This window comes from Gopherus flavomarginatus, chromosome 3 (genome assembly GCF_025201925.1).
Source record: "Gopherus flavomarginatus isolate rGopFla2 chromosome 3, rGopFla2.mat.asm, whole genome shotgun sequence".
NCBI classification, from domain to species: Eukaryota; Metazoa; Chordata; order Testudines; family Testudinidae; genus Gopherus; species Gopherus flavomarginatus.
Genome location: NC_066619.1, coordinates 5,555,293 through 5,573,343, shown reverse-complemented (window position 1 = coordinate 5,573,343; position 18,051 = coordinate 5,555,293). Strand labels below are relative to the sequence as shown.

General features: G+C 46.2%; 1 protein-coding gene across 4 annotated transcripts in view; it reads left to right on the top strand.

Moving 5' to 3' along the window:
* Positions 1-18,051, top strand: part of UBAP1 (ubiquitin associated protein 1) — a 65,826-nt gene extending 47,775 nt beyond the window's left edge. For 2 of the 4 annotated variants that reach the window (XM_050943617.1, XM_050943618.1), the window contains 6 exons: positions 828-952; positions 4,689-5,591; positions 10,891-10,926; positions 11,500-11,700; positions 14,678-14,779; positions 16,778-18,051. In XM_050943617.1, the coding sequence (XP_050799574.1) occupies positions 828-952; positions 4,689-5,591; positions 10,891-10,926; positions 11,500-11,700; positions 14,678-14,779; positions 16,778-16,918 (1,508 nt within the window). In that variant the 3' untranslated portion in view covers positions 16,919-18,051. Of the gene's footprint in view, positions 1-827; positions 953-4,688; positions 5,592-10,890; positions 10,927-11,499; positions 11,701-14,677; positions 14,780-15,155 lie in introns of all 4 variants that reach the window. The other 2 variants (XR_007773109.1, XM_050943619.1) reach the window with 2 other exon arrangements.

The window sequence follows — 18,051 nt, the reverse complement described above, 5'->3', positions numbered from 1 at the left end:
GCCCCTTTACCCAGGAGCTGCCCCCGGCAATACCCCCACCAGTCTCTATGAGTCTCCCCTCTCTGGGATACCCCCAACCCTCTAATCCCCACCTTGCCTCAGTCTGGGCTACTGCCAGTCATCACCAAGCCCTTGCTCCCTGGGGCAGACTGCAGTGTAAAAGCCATTCATCATAGGCAAGGGAGTTCAGACTTGCTGCCATTCTCTGCCTATCCAGTACCTCTGTGGGCCTTGGACCAGGCCCTGCAGCTTGTGGAGTTGCCAGTCTGGAGCTCCCTTGGACCCCCCCCAGCCCCGCTCCGCTCCCCTCCCCGTACCCTTTTTGCAGGCAGCCAGGACCTGCTCTCTCCCAGCCTGCAGAGAGACTTCTTCAGCCCCTGGCTCACAGCCCTTTTATAAGGGCCAGCTGTGCTCTGTTTGGGGCATGGCCCCAGCTGCGGCTGCTCTGCCAGTCAGCCCAGTTTTTCCTCTTCCTCAGGCCTGTTTTAAGCCCTTCCAGGTAGGAGTGGGTGATCACCCCATTATATGTACACATGGCTAAAGGCAAAAGAAACTAGTGCAGGGAAACTTACTTGATGATCTGACCAGAAATCTGATACCAAATCCACGCAATTTTCAAATGGCTAAAAGGTTGAACAAAATATTTTGGATAAAAGTGGGGCAGCAAACTCAAGCATGCTGTGTGTGTGTGTGCTTTTTCTGGCTATTTTCATTTTTGTGCAGGCAGGTTAGCAAAGATCAAATAGCTTTCAAATATGGAAATGTAAATCTAACAGGAATGCATAATACAGTCAAGTCTCTGGTGTAACTTCTCCTTTTGATCTTAGGGCCTTTCAGTTACCTTGATGACATCCCATTTAAGATTGGAGACAAATTCAAAACACCAGCCAAGGTTGGCTTACCCATTGGTTTCTGCTTGCCTGACTCTCCCCAGCTTGTCAGAGAAGTCCAGGTGAGTGGGTGGTTTGTTTGTTCTCTTTGTTGTTAATTTTTGTCATACATTTAAAATATCCAGATTTAGGTCTTACATAAATGTTTGCTAGAGCTATCCTAGTTGTTCTACAATGGCCCATTTTCCTGCACCCTGTTCCGAAAGATCTGGTTCCAGTCACTGTCCTACACAGGATTCTAGGCTGTACAGACACATATGCCAATTTTTATGTTCCTGCTGTAATTGCAAGTTTTACAGTGCTGATCACGAATGCTTTACATGTCATCATTTATCAAAAAGGACTAAAAGTCCAGGAAATTCTGAAGGAGCGCTTTGATACAGTTCAAGTTGTAAACATATACTTAAATAGAACTCTTTAGTGGGAAAGTCGGGAAATCCAGAGTCCAGATTTCAATGACAACCTCAGCTCTGCTCCTTTTATCCCTGACTATCCTACGCTTCGGCAGTTTTCACTTACAGGTCTGGATTTTTTTGTTTTAACAAGAGTGGAAAATTCAAATATAGGCGCTATAGCACTCTAACAAAATCCTTGTTGTTTGGACTTAGTGGATTTATTTTTTTGCTGCCAAATGCATTTAATTTTTTTTTATAATTGTGTCTAAAAAGTAGCACAAAATCATTGGTGCATATTTATCATGTTATATGGCTTCTGACTTTCCCTGTCCTGCTTTTTATTGGGTGGAGAGTTACACTTCTAGCTCTTGTCACTGAGAAGTACAAAGGAAAACAATTTATTTACCCAGCCATATGGCCAGGTTATGTAACTTGGCAAATAAATATCTCCACACTTTTCCAGGCACGTGGTCTTAAGTTGCCTTAATTTTTTGATTAGTTTGAAATCGATGGATTAAACGGACTAACTTTTAAAAAATCCTTGCATGCTTATCATTTGAAAATTGGTACTAGGAATCCAACCATGCTAACTTAATAGAAGTTTAAATTAGGAGCCAAGGTCCTGTTTACTGCCAATCCTTATGCAGAGAGAATGGCAGGTCTCAATAAAGTGGCTTGGTGTTCTTTATGCCATGTGATGTTTCCACAGAGTTCCCTGGAATATGGATTTTGGGTCATGGCCACAGAGCCAATCAAATCAATAGTTAAGTCTTTTGATTTCATAGTTTACTTTCTATAAGGAATTGATCTGATGTGTTCGAGGTCTATTTTAACACTAAATGGCTAACGTGGGACATAGCGTAACTCTCCTTTTCCTTCCCCTCCAAGCCAGTGACACACACAGTGAAGTCAAGGAGCTGCTCGTGTATCATGGCACACTGCCTCCTTTGAGATCTGCAGCAGAAGACAGTCCAGCTTGCTGGTGCCAGGCTTGTCTGCTTTCAGCATGTCAAATGTTGTAGCGCGGTGTAAGGGCCAAGGCCGCTTTGTGAAGTGTCTGCCCTTTGCCTGCGTTCTCAGAACATACCGCTGTCTGCTCTTATAAAGCGTTAGCATGTTAATTTGGCTGTGGTCTGTTCTGTCACTTGTGCAACGGTAAATTCTCTTGTCCTGCAAACTGGCTATAGGCAGGTCTTGTATTCTGGGATGCAGTCCAGACCGGTGAGGGGTTTTGTTACAACCCATCCTGCAGCCTTGGGTGCTGCTGTAACTCCCAAGCTGGGCCTCTGACAAACAGCATGCAGGTCACATGCTGAGTGTCTGCATATAGCCACAGCCCTGGTCCACCAACTCTGACCCCAGCAGCCTGTCAGGTACACACCAGCCCCGCTCTGGCTTCCAGACCTGCAGGGTGACCCCAACACACTCGCAGTCCTGGATTTTCCCCAGAAAGGTGTGTTCCGCACTGCCCAGCACTCTCTTGCAGAGTTGGGATATTAGAGGTCCACTGACACTGCAAGGGGTCAGTGTACAACAGTTTGCGACTTTTAATTGGAGTTACCCAACAGTTCAGTTGAAACACAACACTGGATTGGTTTTGACTGAGTAAAACAAGTTTATTTAATTACAAAGAGATTTTAAGTGAGTACAATTATAAGGCATTAAAGTCAGAAATGGGTACACGAGAAGCAGAGAAAAATGCTTTTTAGTAAGTAAACTTAACAAACTAGACTTGGTTCAAGGTAAAATCCTTACCACAGGTTCACAGCAATATTACTGATCAAATTTTCAAGTCAAGATCTCACACGAAGTCCAAAAGCTGGTTCCTTTATCTTCCTGGTTGGAATGGGGCAAGGAGGGGAAAGAGTCTGGGGTGTTTTTTGTCCCTCAATTTATAGTCCAGCCACCCTTTGAAATGCATTTTCCTGAGGGTTATCCCAGTTAAAGTTCCTTTCAGGTATGAGGTTGGAGGCATGGAGTTTCAATCTGTTCCAGCCCCCCTTCACTGCCAAAGAATGGCTGCTTGACCGGTGATTGCCAGTCAACTTTGACACTTGGCTAGAGGTGCCAGCTTGTCTTTTGTCTTTGAGAAACAGGTTTGCCCTCTCCTCAGACTTGCCTGGTAAACACATTTCAGTCATCATTTCAGCTTGTGTTCATAACTTTACAGATCACGTTGCTACGTACATTTCAGCATGACATTGACCAGCAAGCTTATTAGTTTTCAAATGATACCTCACAAGGTATCCCTTGCAGAAAAATTATTACAGTGCTATGTGGTGTGTGAATATGAGGAGGGACATTCGGCCACAGTGGGTTATGTAAGAGTTGATCCTTATGCTTGCACTTCCTTGGAAGAGCTCATATTAAAATGTGAAAAAGCTCAGGGGCCCCTGTCGTGCTGGTAATAGCGACACAGATCTGCTTCTAAGCTAGAGGCTAATATCTCAGTTTTATGACTCCTTTGCTAGGTTCTTGCATGGGCAGTACTTAAGTTAGTGCCTCTTCTTTCTATTGGGTACTAAACTCTGGTTGGGCTTTAACCTCTTCTGAAGAGAGGTAAAAAATTTCATCATCTTTCCAGTGCTGCAGTAACCCAGAATCTACTCTATTCTTGTGTGACTTGTGACCAGTTCATCAATAGGGAAAATTACAGCCTAGCAGCAAATCCTGAAGCTAGATCATAGCAGAGGTCTACCATTGAGTAGTGTGCTTGATTTCTATGCTACGCACGCTCTCTTCTGTGGGAGATGGATGCTGTGGTATGTTGTTAATCTTCATAACAGTTTTTTAAGCAAAATCATGTGGAAAGGAGGAATACAATAGATCCCTTGGCATATAGCCAAGGTTCGCTTCTAGAACAGCGGTTCTCAAACTGTGGATGGGAACCCCAAAGTGGATCAAGACCCCTTTTTAACGGAGTCACCAGGGCTGGTGTTAGACTTGCTAGGGCCCGAGCCCCAGGGCCAGGGCCAAAGCCCCACTGCCCAGCGCCAAAGCCTAAGCCTGAGAACTTCAGCCCTTGTGGTGGGGCTCAGGGTTACAGACCCCCCACTTGGGTCTGAAGCCCTTGTGCTAAGGCTTTGGCCCACCCACCTGGCGTGGTGGGGTCTGGGCTTTGGCGCTGGACCCCTTCCCAGGGCGGGCTCAGGCTCTGGTCCCCCTTCCTGGGGTCATGTAGTAATTTTTTTTGTCAGAAAGAAGTCATTTCTAGAGGCACAAAGAACATCATCATCTTGTCAGTAGGTGAGCAACAGAGATATTAATTAAGAGAAATCATCCCCACCCCGTGGGCAATATATATAAGTTGTTACTCCACGTTCCTTGCTACGTATAGGATGATGTTGCCGTCACAAAGTAGTGGACTATGCTCCTTACCCTTGAATCTCATTTCTTCTTACAGTATGACTTCTCCCTGGAAAAAAGAACTATCGAGTGGGCGGAAGACATCAAAAAAATCCAAGCAGCTCAGAGAGAATCAGAGCGAAAGGCTGCACAAGCAATAGCTAATTCCAGGGCTGCTTCAGATGACAACAGCAAAATGGGCTTCTCGGAGGCTGTGCCACTTCCCATTAACCCTATTCTCGCTAGTCTACAGCACAATAACATTCTTACTCCCACCCCTGCCAACAGCAGTGCCATAAAGCAAAAGGTCCTTAGTCCACCTTACCCGAAGGCAGACTTCAACCCAGCAGATTTTGAATGTGAAGAAGACCCATTTGACAATCTGGAGTTAAAAACTATTGATGAAAAAGAAGAACTGAAAAATATTCTTGGTACGACTGGGCCAATTGTCACCCAACTGTTGGAGAATAACTTGCCCAAAGTAGGGCCGGAGTCTGTGTTACAAGATCAGGAAGTTCTGGCATCCATAGAAAGGGCTACCTTGGACTTCAAGCCCCTTCACAAACCCAATGGCTTTATCACTTTACCACAGTTGGAAAACTGTGAAAAGATGTCCCTGTCTTCCAGAGTGTCCCTCTCCCCCATCACGTCAGTGAGCAATATCAAATCTCTCTCCTTTCCCAAACTTGACTCGGATGAGAGCGATCAGAAAATGTCAAAGCTCACAAGCACTTTTCATAGCGCTACCTGTCTCCACAACGGCACTTTCCTCAGCTCTTCACAGGTCTGCTCTCTGAGTAAGGCTAGCGAACTCAACGGACACCATGTTGTTGGACTTTCTGCTTTACATGTGGACAGTGGAATGGAGACGTCGACATTATCCTCTTCATCCAGGCTGCCTTCCCTATCTGTGTCAACACCTTGTACAGAAGAACAATCATCTCAAAACACAGCAACGAAGGTAAGGATTCAACAGGTTAAAATAGGTTTGAGGTGTTCAAGGAGAAGGTGAATGTGACTCTTATTTCTAAAATGTATCCTGTAGCTTCCTTTGATTTACTACTCGGATGTGGGCTGCTGACAATACGTGTCCCCTCGTGCATTGCTCCATCTTGATCTAAATGGAAAACTGATCAGCTAAAGATGAAACATTGGATGCTGGGAGTTAGTCTCAGAGGATCACATATCGCTGGGTTGGATGTAGACAGCTGTAGTCTAATTCACTTTAGACCATGAGGTGTTCTCTGGCTCCTGGCAAGTTGCTAGAGGTATTTGTGGTAAGAGATCTTGGACACGTTGGGTTTCAGGCTCTGGTAAGATTTTTTTCGCTGCTATACTCTCATACATTCTGGCTGTTCACCCCAAACTGAGACATTCATTTCTAAACTACCCTGATGGATTTAATCAAATGCTTTATGCAAACATTCCATTGAAATGCTTGTGTTAGGAATGTCCGAGGATGGTCAGTAGTGAGACATGGCATCTGCACGCAGGACACTTTGAGATGACTTTATTAAGCCGCAAAAAGTGATACGGCTTATAACTCAAGAGACTGATGCAGACCGTAGTAGTGCAAATATCCCCACTTCCCTTGTAGAGCTGTGTGCTTCAGTTCTGACCTGTACAATAAACTGTGCACTGGCAGCTACTCCTTTTAATTCTCTTCCCTCCAGCATCCCCGCCAAACGCATAAGGGGGCTTTTATTTGAGTGAAAATGACCCTTGTCTGAAATCTGGTACCTGCTTTTCTCAGGCCTGAACCTGGGCCGAAAGTGCCTTGCTGCTCTGAGGTCCTTTTGACAGTTCTACAGATCAGTCTCAAACCACCAGGACTGTAAAATCGGCTGCTGTACAGTTTATAAAAATGGTCTGAAAAGGTGCTTGGAATAAGTTAGATGTTTTCTGTGCTCTGAGTTCTAGATCAACTTTGTCATGACTAGTAAATGCTTCTAAACATGTGGCTCTGGCCTAGAGATCAGAGACCATTTCAGTCCAGCATAGCTTGAAGGGAAGAAGCAAACTTTGCTTATCCATCTGTTCCTTTTCCCTTCAAAACATAGGCTGAACTTCTCTCAAAGAACCGACGGGATTTGAACATCCCGTTCCCATTGAAACGAATGGAAATTGGACATTCAGACCCCATACTTGGCTCTGAAAATCTCAACCCTAGCTATTGCAGGGAAGGGTTTGAAGGTAGGGTGCGGGGAGACCCCTCGTGTTCCATATAAAACGTTACATCTTGGTGCTGTGGTAACACTGGAATACATTCTCCACTCAAAGGCTTTGTAGATTGCTACGTGACACTGGAGTTCAGAAAGCAAATGACCTAGCACACGTCCAAACAAAGGGGTAGAGAGCCCTTGAGGAATACCTGCCTTTTGGTGATCATTCTACCACAGTCAGTTCATACAGCCTAGAAACCAAAGTCCATCAATAAGTTAGCAGGCATAGGCACACATAGTGCTAATACGGAAACCCAGCATTTTGGAAAATTCGCTAGTCATTGGAGCAGAGCAAAAGTGATGAGTTTTATCTTTAGCAATAAAAATAGCATTGTGCAGAGGATTAGCACTGTTAATCCAGAACGCAGCAGGAAAAGAAAATATGTCCAACCCATCAGTGAGCAGTCATTGCTCTGAAAATTGTTTCTTATTAGAGAGCATCATTCATCAAATCGGGTGGCTGTGATAGCTTTATCTTCACACATGTCTCAGGCAGAATATCCTGTGGCTCTAAAGAGCTTGAGAAGAGAGAGATGAAAATCTAAATAGCTCTGCTGAGCAACTAGAGTTGGTGAGATGTGACCGTCGCTGGGCCCATCTACACTAGAGAAACCCTTGCAAGCCCCAAGGAGGCAGGCATTCTTTGGGATGCTTCAGGGAGGATAAGGACTTGTGGACGCACATGAAGGAAATTGCTCAACAATTAGATTGAATTGCAAGAAAGCTTCCTGCACTTGAGATGTGTTTCCCGAGGAAGGGGATGGACGTCTCCTTAGTTGAGACACTTAATGCTAGACTGGACAAAGTTGTAGGGAAAAATGCTGTTGGAACAATATTTTAGAGCTAAGAAATAGGTACACTGACATAACTGGGCTCTCCTGTCTCGAATTTCTAGGAGTCTTAACAATAAGCTTGAGGGTTTTTTGGATTCCCATGTTATAGTCTTAAGGACTTGGGAAATATACTCTTGTTCAGAAGATCATGGTTGTACAGATGAAAGCCGGGATCATCTGAGGTAGTTTTGAAGGTTTAGTCTATTAAGAGCAGCTCTTGACATCTGGGGTAAAATGTCCATACAGAGCCTCTTCCTGTCCGTCCTCAGATGGGCTGTCTGCCCCATTTGGGAAGTGTCATGATCATCCACGTGTGTCTTGGTGTCCCATTACAACTTCTTTTCCTGTAGTTGAGAGAGGCTTTGGTGATTTGGTTTTTGAGTTACTTGTTAATGTGTTAATAACTGCCGATACAGACTAGATTTTTGTGGTGGTTGCGTAAGAATACTGGTCATTTTAAACTGGGACTTACCTGAAACTACACAAGTTGCCTTTTGTTGTAAAAGTGGCTTCCTCTTCCTCTTCTGAGTTTAGATCTTTAGGTGCTGAACTTCTTGGCCTCTGCCATGCTGTATGTCATACACAGTGTCTGGCAACTGGTGATCTTCACAATTCAGTTTACACAAAGTAGGCAAGAAGACAAATAAAAAAACTGCCTCTGAGAACTAATGGATTGAAATTAAATGGATCTGGGTGTAGTGTTGACAAATGAACTGCAGGCGTCATTTTGCGGTGGGTGCTGTTTCTACCTGGTGCTGCTTAGGATGAGTATTGACAGTTGGGCTATTGTTACAATTATATACTGAATTTTTGATGTCACTCGACACTTTCAGTGGACTTTCTATCTGATCTTTGTTGTGGTTTCTGGCCTGTCCGGTATAAGGCAACAGTATTGTCAAAGCATGCACAAGGCAGGTGCTGAGCCACAATCTTATATGTACATTCAACAGAGGCTTGTGGTTTATAGAAGTGCAGGTTGGTGAGCGTGGTGAATGGTTTTCGCTTTGCGAAGAAACGAGTTCACTTGTTCCTTTCTCACTAGTTTCCTCTGGAGTTTTAATTTCCTCCTTTGGTTGGGAATATTTTTGGGGAGGCGGATGATGAGGAGCAACTGGCCTCTTATGTCTCCTGCCTCCCCCAAAGATTAAGCAGCTCTGGGATGTACCATTTAATTAACTTAACCTACTGTTGCCCCACAGAAATCAGACATCCTGGGACAAATCAGTATCCGAATACGTGAGCCTTCTGTAACAAGTGTCTGCTCCCAGAAGAGAATCCACTTACTGTCCCGCCAGCACTGAATTGATATCAACTATGAATAACTGTAAAGTCACATTTGCTTGGGGCGAGGCTGGAATAGCTGATATGGAACAAGTGAAGTGAAATGAAACAGAACTATCTCAATGAGTTAGGTGCTGCTCATTGGCTTTCTTATCTAAATGCTTTTAGGTAAGCCAGATCTGGCTGGCGTGTGGACCATATGCAGTCCAGGACCATCAGTGGTTTCAGCACAGTAGTAAGGGCTATGGAGAATGCGGTATGCTAGTATACAACACTTTCCCTAGCCAAGCAAATCTCTATACTTACATTTCTCCAGATGGCTCTTAGCCATCTGTTCAGGAGAAGCTGTGGGGAGAAAGGTTTCTGAAGAAGGAACTCAGATGATGACTTCCTCTTAGCTCCAGTTATAACCCATGTCCTGCTCTCACACCCACAAAAAAACCCCACGTAAATAGGCAACTTATGTTTTTGTAAGATTCAAAATGGTGCTGGTGAGTTTTGAGAGCGTGCTTACTTCATACATCAAGCCTGTAAAGTTCTGGCAACCAACTTTTGAGCTATTGTATTGCGATGAAGCATTGCATGCTGGGATGTGTAGTCTGAAGGCTTCTCTCCATGGATAAGTGCAGCCTGCACCTTTCTGTTCAAATAGATGGGGCCCTCAGGCTCCTGGCAAGTTTCCATGGTTGGGCAAAGTTGGTCCAGCCTGGAATAAATCTGAGTGGGCCCGAATTCCAGTTAGCTGGATGGTGGCCTGTGCTGATTTAGTAGTGGGTAAGCAACACCTTTCTGCTGCACATGTGAAGGGGAGCAAATCTTTAACTGGGCTAGAGATACGCAGCTGATCAGCTTCCAGTATTTGATACACGTATGCGCCTGAACTTAGAATTTTAATCTAGATAACAGGTAAAATCAAGATCCAGTGGGCATTTTAAACAGTCACGGGAGAACCCAAAGCTGCTTTCTGGAGCCTGGGATGGGAGGATTAGAAACTGCTCAGAGACAAAACAGAGTAGGAATAAATGGCCAATTTTCAATATGGTAAAAGGTTAACAGTGAGCCCTTCCCACCTCCCAGCTTCTAGACAAAGTGTATGTCGATCAGTGAAAGGGTAGTGAAAAAAGCAGGCCTTGTTTGGATGTATCAAGAATGCGATAGGTAGAAAATACTGAAATTCTGTCATGTAAATATCAATGTTATGCTCGCACCTGGAATACTGTAGTCAGTTGTAGACACCTCAGAAAAGAATATAGCAGAAGGGATACTAAAATGGGCCACGGAAGTAGCTAGAGGCCTAGAGAGTAGAAATAATGGGCTAGTTTAGTTTGAGAAGACCAGTAAGTGGGGGGATGAAAGAGACACAGAGTGCTGAATGGGTGAGAGGAGGTAAATTGCTGGGTGTCCATTTTACTTTGTTCATAGTACAAACTCAAAGGGACATTCAGTGAAATCTTTTGGCCTAAAACTGATAAAGGGAAATACTTTTACCTAGCACAAAATCAGCTTGTGGAACTCTGTTGCACGCCATCACTCAGGTCAAGAGTTTAGTAGGCTTCAGCAATCTATTGGACATTTACATGGATAATTAGCATCCACAATTACATTAGATTAAAATGTTTTAGAATTATTCCTAGAAGGGCTATAAATCCTTCCTCTTTGGGCCATCTGCTGACTGACAGGTTGGGAAGAAACCTCTTTTATAGGCAGGCTGTTCTGTAATTCTCTACTACAGGATGTCTTCATTTTGTTGTCAGTGGCAGGTGTGTACTAGATGGACCATTGGTCCGACCCAGTATGGCAATTGTTGCTCCTCTACCCATCTTTCCTGATTCTGTCTTTCCAGGCCCCCTCTCTCACTAGAAACTTTGTTTGCCAGTATAGTAGACATCTCTTCAATCTTCTCATTAATCTACTGTTTTTACAGGTACAGCCAGACTACAAGGAATCAGAGTTCCCTATGGTAAGTCCCCAAATACCTACGTAAAATAGCATGTTGCATAGTCCATTCTTAAATTACCCATACATTGGTAATGTTCTTTTGTGTGAAGGAAGCAATGAATGGCTCCTATGAGTGTACTGACAGTTAAAGTCGTCAGCACCTGGGTGTGGTCATCTGTACCTTCTGAGGGCCTGGAGTTGCGTCTGCTGCTTCCATAAATGCTCTTTTTGTTACCTAATCTCTCTAGCTGGCTGTCATCTCATGATGACAGAGCTCGGCTAAATTAGCGAACGTAGTTCTAGTACCTTTCAAAGTAGAAGGGGCTATCAAGTGAGGAACTGCCTAGGGTGATCCTTGAAGAGATCATTGGGAGTGGAGGGAATGTTTTTGTACGCCACTGCTCAGTTTCATCCCAACAGTGATTGGTCTCCCAAAGGAAGTGTGGGAAGCCCTGCTTCATGAATTTCAAACGAGATCAGATAACTCCTTCAGAGTCCTGTAAGGAGTAGTCCCACACTAGCCACGGAGGGGAAAGACCTGGTGCTGGGATAGAGATGTATCACCACTCATTTCTGCTTGGCTTCCCATTCCTAGGTAATGCACCAAAACTTCGCAGTGTCTAAAGTGCCCAGTAATACCAGCTGCACTAAATGGTCAAGCGGCCCCACGTACTCAGACGTGCTGCAGGCCCTGTCTGCCAGTGAGAGGCAGTGTGTGGAAACAGTCGTCAACATGGGATACTCTTACGAAGACGTCATGACAGCCATGAAGAAGAAAGGACAGAATATAGAACAGGTAAAAGCTCTTGCAAAGGAGTGGGAGCTCCAAAGGTGCAGCCATCTCTGTCAGTAGTGTGAAACCATGGCCTTACAAAAACCAAAACACTTAGGACCTAATGGAGGTCTGGAGTTTTCCGTAATTTGCAGACTAACAGGGAATGAATTTTGGAGGTGAAGTGTGGGTGTCACTAGTACCAGGTGAACTGGTTACAAGGAAAGTGCGTCCATTGGCTGCGGCCAGTGGCAGCTTCAGGTGTGAAACATTCCTTTGGTCAGCACCAGCCTAGAAATGCTTCCTGCCCACTGTTACGAGATTGGAGAACCTCAGCCACTCGTGGCCTTTCCTCCTTTGGGGGGAGAGATGCTGGGCTTGGAGATCTAGACTTCAGGTGAGGAACTTCAGCATGGACCTTCGTCTTGCTCAGATACAACGGTGGTGAAAGCCACACAACTGGGCCAACTGCAGTTACAGGTGCTTGAGGGCTTTTTTGCAGGCTCACTATTTGGGAGATCTGGGCCCAATATTCCCTCTAATTTTTCCCACGCATGTGCGGAATGAATTTTGTTACGTGCCCCAATATGGAGGTGTGTGACAGCCTGTGTGTGCGACCCTGTGTGACACATCATCTCCATATTGGTGCACATAACAAAATTCATGTGGCAGGGTTGGGGCGGAAGTTTGGGGTACAGGGGGGTGCAGGCTCAAGGGTGGGGCTGGGGATGAGGGGTTTGGGGCGCAGGCTGCCCTTGGGCTATGGTGGAGAGAGAGTGCTTCTCTTCTTTCCCCCCCCGGCTCCTCCCCCGCAGCCGCACCTGGGATGTGGGGGGTAGGTGCCTCTCCCCACCTCAGGAACTCTGGAGCTGGGGTCACGGGATAAGCACCTCTTTCCCAGGTGTGGCAGGTCCAGGCTGGGGCTGGGGCCGCATTATAGGCACCTCTTCCCCTGCCGCAGCAGGTCCAGGTCTGGGTTGGAGCTGATGGGGAGAGGCAAATCTCCCTGCTGCAGCCCTGAGCACCTGCACGGCGCTTAGTAGGCTGCTATGCGGCTGTGTGGCCGTGCAGCTTAGAGGGAACTTAGCCTTGGCCCCAAAGGGTTTGATAGGGTGCAGATGACACATGCTAGCTTTAGCAGCGATGCAGCAGCTGGCTCTTTTGAGAGTGTGGCATTCTTCAGTCACTGCCGCATATGGCCTCAGAAAGGTCAGGTCACAGAGCTCACTTTATTGCATAGTGAAGTGGCAGTTATGAGTCTGTTGGATCAGCTTCAGACCCAGAAAATGTTTCTGCCCAAACAAATAGGGGAAGAATGTTGCTAAATTTTCCTTATTCTTACAGTTACTCTGTGCCCTCTTCAGAGCATCCCCTGGCCACCAGGAGCACAGAGGGGGATGGGTTTAGTGCCCCATCAGTTAGTAGAAAGGATACTTTGTCTTGGCTGCTTGAGTGATTCCTCATCTTTCCAGCCAATAGCAAATGTAAAGCCTCTTTGTACTCTAGAGCCGTGATTCTCAACCAGGGGCAGGCATTCCCCTAGGGGTACGCATGAATTTTCCAGGGGGTGCAGCAACTCGTACAGGTATTCGCCTAGTTTTACAACAGGCTACATAAAAAGCACCAGCGAAGTCAGGACCAATTAAAATTTCATACAGTGCCTGGTTTCTACTGCTCCGTATACTGAAGTAGAGAAGTACAGCATTTATATTCCAAATGGCTTGTTTTATAATTATATGGTAAAAATGAGAGTCAGCAATTTCCCAGAATAACGTGCTGTGACACGTCTGTGTTTTTATGGCTGATTTTTGTATGCAAGTGGTTTCTAAATGAGGTGGAACTTGGGGGTGTGCAGGACAGAGCAGACTCCTGAATCGGGTGCAGGCATCTGGAAACGTTGAGAGCCGCTAGTCTGGAGGAGCAGCACAGAGCTGGCAGTCGTGGTGTGTGTGACTTCTGGAGACTCTGCATAAGGTGCCAAGTTATGAAAAGTCCAACTTCAGAGCTGGGCGGCTGGAGAGTGGCGGTGGCTGGCCGAGGGCCCAGCTGTGCAGGCAGCAGCACAGAAGGAAGGGTGGCAATACCATAAAACGGCCACACTGGGTCAGACCAATGGTCCATCCAGCCCAGTATCCTGTCCTCTGACAGTGGCCAATGGCAGGTGCCCCGAAGGGAATGAGCAGACAGGTTATCATCAAGTGATCCATCCCCTGTCATCCTTCCTTCTGTGCTGCTGCTGGCAGCGGCTCTGCCTTAGAACTGGGCCCCTGGCCAGCAGTCGCTGCCCTCTGGCTGCCCAGCTCTGAAGGCAGCGCCACCACCAGCAGCAGCATAGAAGTAAGGGTAGCAGTACCATGATCCCCTCCTCTCTACAATTACCTCCCCCACAACTCCCTATTGGGTCAGGACCCCTACAGTTAACAATGTCCTGAAATTTCAGATTTAAAGAGCTGAAATAATGAAATTTACTATTTTTAAAATCCTATGCTCGTGAAATTGACCAAAATGGGCCGTGAATTTGGCTCTATCTCAGCAGAGCATCCAGTAAGCTGAACTGATCTCAAAAGGTGCGACAGCTTTCAGACTGGATCAGCTCCCTGAAATCTGTGGGGAAGCCAGGGTTCAAGAGACTTTTCATCTTGATCATTGAACCCTCAGCAGGGTGTTAAAAATGGTTGCTGTGTAGGAGTACTAGCCACTTCTGAAAAAATGCCTTGATGGCAGAGCTTTCATCAGTATTGAAGAGCAAAAGAATGGCCTGCCTTCATTGATAGACTGCTTCTGGCTGAAAGTGAAAACCAAAGCTCATGGAGGGAGAGAAGGAAAGGCCAAAAGAGTTTAGTTCAACTTCTCTGAGCGAGTTCCCGTGCTGAGAACCTGTTAGTCGCGACAAGAAGGACTTTCTCTAAGCAATTAGTGAAGCCTTGTCAATGGGCTGTGGGGCAAGTGGGGTGAGTAGCCGAGTGGTGAGTTACTTTCCTATCTAATTTTCCCCCCACAGGTTCTTGATTATCTGTTTGCACACAGCCAGCTTTGTGAGAAGGGCTTCGATCCTCTCCTTGTCGAAGCAGCTCTGGAAATGTACCAGTGTTCAGAGGAGAAGGTGAGGCTGTCCTGGTTACATGCCAAGGGGAGGTGCTTTGCTGTGTTGTTTCACTGACTTTCAGAGAGCATCTCTCGCGGTGGAAGTCGAGCAAATGCCTGTTCGGCCATTGAGAAACCACTTACTTGGGAGCGGTTCTGCTCCGATTACAGAATTGTTTCCTCCACTTCCAAATATCAGCCACTTTCAGTAGTTTTGCCACTACAACATTTGCATGAAAACGGGAGACCTGCCTTGAGGTCTCATCTGCTCCAGCTGCCTTGCTTGAAGTCCTGCATCCATTTGCGGCACCAACTGCTTGCTGCAGCCGATGTCACAAAGGACTGATTTCAGCAGCAGTAAATTATTTTAAACTCTGATTTTGTTTTAATGCCAGAGCCTTGGCTCCTGTGAGGCTGGGAAGCTGACTGTAAGAAGGGTTGGTGTTTAATCTCCCGGACACTAAGGATCATTGCATTCACTCTCCAAACACTGCACTGAGGTCCTGGGGCTCGTGTCCTGAACACTTCAAGGGTGAGGCTGTGCCCTCAGCTTGTGCCCTGTGCCTCCTTTACTCTACCATTCCCTCTTTAAAATGAGCCATCTCCTGACTTACGGCTTTGACAGCAAGACTAGATAGCCAGCCTCACCCCACCCATCTGTTCCACATAGTCGCTGCTCCTTCAGCTTTAGCTTGTGCTGCTGGTACATGCCAACTCCCCTGCTCTTTCCTGGGCTCAGGATGGGAATGGGACTTGGCAGAGGGAGGGTCAGGTAAGCACAAGGGGCAGCTCCTGGCATGACAGAGGTGGAGTGACGTGGGCTTGGCTGCAGGAAGGAATCTGCACCCAGCCCCTCCTGTAAACCTGGCAACAGAACCAGCCTCACCCAAACCCAGGAAATAGCCTGTCCTTAGGTGACACCCACTTTGGGAAAAGCTACACAAGTTTAATGGGAGAGGGGGAAGCCAGGGGACTTGTTAGGGACGTGAGTTGCAAATGAAATAGCTTTCTGTGAATTCACAATTCCGATGTCTCCTCCTTCTGTCAGCCCTGAGGGTGTCTCCTGAGACTCAGGGCTCCCAGTTCTCGTGCTGTTGGTGGACACCTGTCTTCTGGAAACTGGGTTGATCCCACCAAGAACCATGTGATAGCAAGGGCACTTGTACAGTTCCCAGACTCAGCCTCGGGAGCCTTTAGCTTCTAACAAGCATGGTCACGACTTCAAATTGATACAACTTTGAGATGCAGCAGAAACTGAAAGGGCAGGTTTTGGCCTACATGGCCAGTGCAGAGTTCAGACTGGTTCTGTCCCATCCTTGGGAAAGGCCCACGAAACCATCAGGCTCTGGGTGGCCTCAGTGAAGAGCATGTTGGGGACTGATCCCTAACTCTCAATGGAGACTGTGTAGGCCCCAGTGATGGTCTTTAGCCTAGAATGGTTAATTCACGCAACAGAAGCTAATGATGCATAAGAGACACACTGCAGCCCAAGCTTCATTGCCTGCCGGTTTTCTTAGTAGTAATAGGACCACCACAGTGCCTAGGAGCCCTCATCCTAGATTGCCCCCCCCCCCCCCTTTGTGTTAGATGTTGTATGAACACAGGCCTGGCTGAAAGAGCTAGCAGTCTGAGTGTGAGTCGAGACTGATGCAGGAGTACAAGGAAACAATGAGCAGCGTAGGTCAACATGCGGGCAGTGGTCTCTGACACCAGCCGTCTAACCATGGTGCAGCTTCTTGTAGGGATTGCAAAGGAGGGTTTTGAAGGTGAATAATGAGCACAGCCAAATGGCGGCCATGCCGCTAAGTGTGCGTCCGTTAAACAAGTGCGGTTGAACTGGTTTGTCTCCGGCATCTGGGAGTTTTGGCCATTAACTGAGCAGCCCCCATTCTGGCCAGTGGCAAGAGACTAGCCCTGCATTGCCTTCCCAGCCCCCTGTCAGCATCCCCTGAATCAAAGCTGAGCCTTCCCTGGAACCTTCCCCTTCTCAAACCCTGAATGTGTCTCTCTCTTCTAGACAACAGAACTTCTCCAGCTCATGAGTAAATTTAAGGAAATGGGCTTTGAACTGAAAGACATTAAGGAGGTCTTATTATTACATAACAATGACCAGGACAATGCTTTGGAAGATCTAATGGCCCGTGCTGGAGCCAGCTGAAGATGCAGGGGTTCTTGGAGTATAATGGAGAGTGCCTCCAGGGGAAGGCAGCCTGCCTGTGTGACCAGACCTCTGCCACCTTCACAGCCGAAGAGTGTGACGTGCTCTCTCTTTGGGAAGAAGCCCTGCGTTTTGTGTACATTGGAGAAGGCGACTGAGTGAGCCCATCTGCGTGCGTCACTCCAGCACGCTCTTCCCATTGAGAGGAGGTAACTTCCTTCCTTAAATTAAATTTTGAAAGTGCCCTTTCCTAGGTTCCCTTTTCTGGTTTGGCCACGAAGAATTTAGACTGCCCGACCTCTACTGGAATTGTACATAAACAAAGCTGGAAGTATTTTTTTTTTTTTTTCCTCACTGTTGCACTGGACTTGGACAGAGGAATGCAAAGTTGGTTTTGAAACAAGAATGCTCTGGTCCTTTGAAGCTGCTTTCATGGTGTCAGCTTCTACTGAAACACTGGCTGTATCACAGTTCAGAGTAACTGAAGTTGACGTTTAGTGCAATGGATTTTAATTTTTATTGGGTTGAGAATTAGTCTGTAACTTAGTGGAACACTGGTTTCTAACCTGTCGCTATGCATAAAGAGAGAAGCCGTTCCTTTCCCTCTTGTTTTTGGCCCTTCTGCCACACACTTCTGCCGGGCATAGGTGTCCAGTGCTTGAGTGGTGTGTAAACAGAGTCTTTTCACAACAGGTAAGCTCTGAACTCTAGCTGGACTCACAGCCAGTGGCTGGTCCTTGAACCGAAGAGGTCAGAGCTGGGCCTCTGCAATCTCACCCCTCCAGGTTTACAGGTTATTTAAACAAATGCCCTCTTAGGAAATCAGTTGATGGTCTGTTTTAAATGATATTCAGTGTGAAGCAGGGGGGTTCTCTTTCAAGCACTTTCTTTAAATGCAAACAATATACTCACTGCATTAGTTCCATTTCCCCCCACACTGCTTTAGTTACATATTCAATAACATCTAGTAATGGACATCAGTTTTTTTGTTTGGTTTTGATAATTCAAGGTGTATTATGTTGTACATTGTTAAAGATCTAAATGCATAAAATACAAGCAGTTTCTTGATGAATCTTTAATTTGCTAAATATTTTGATTCTGTAGAAAACAACTAATAAAACTCTAAAATGGAA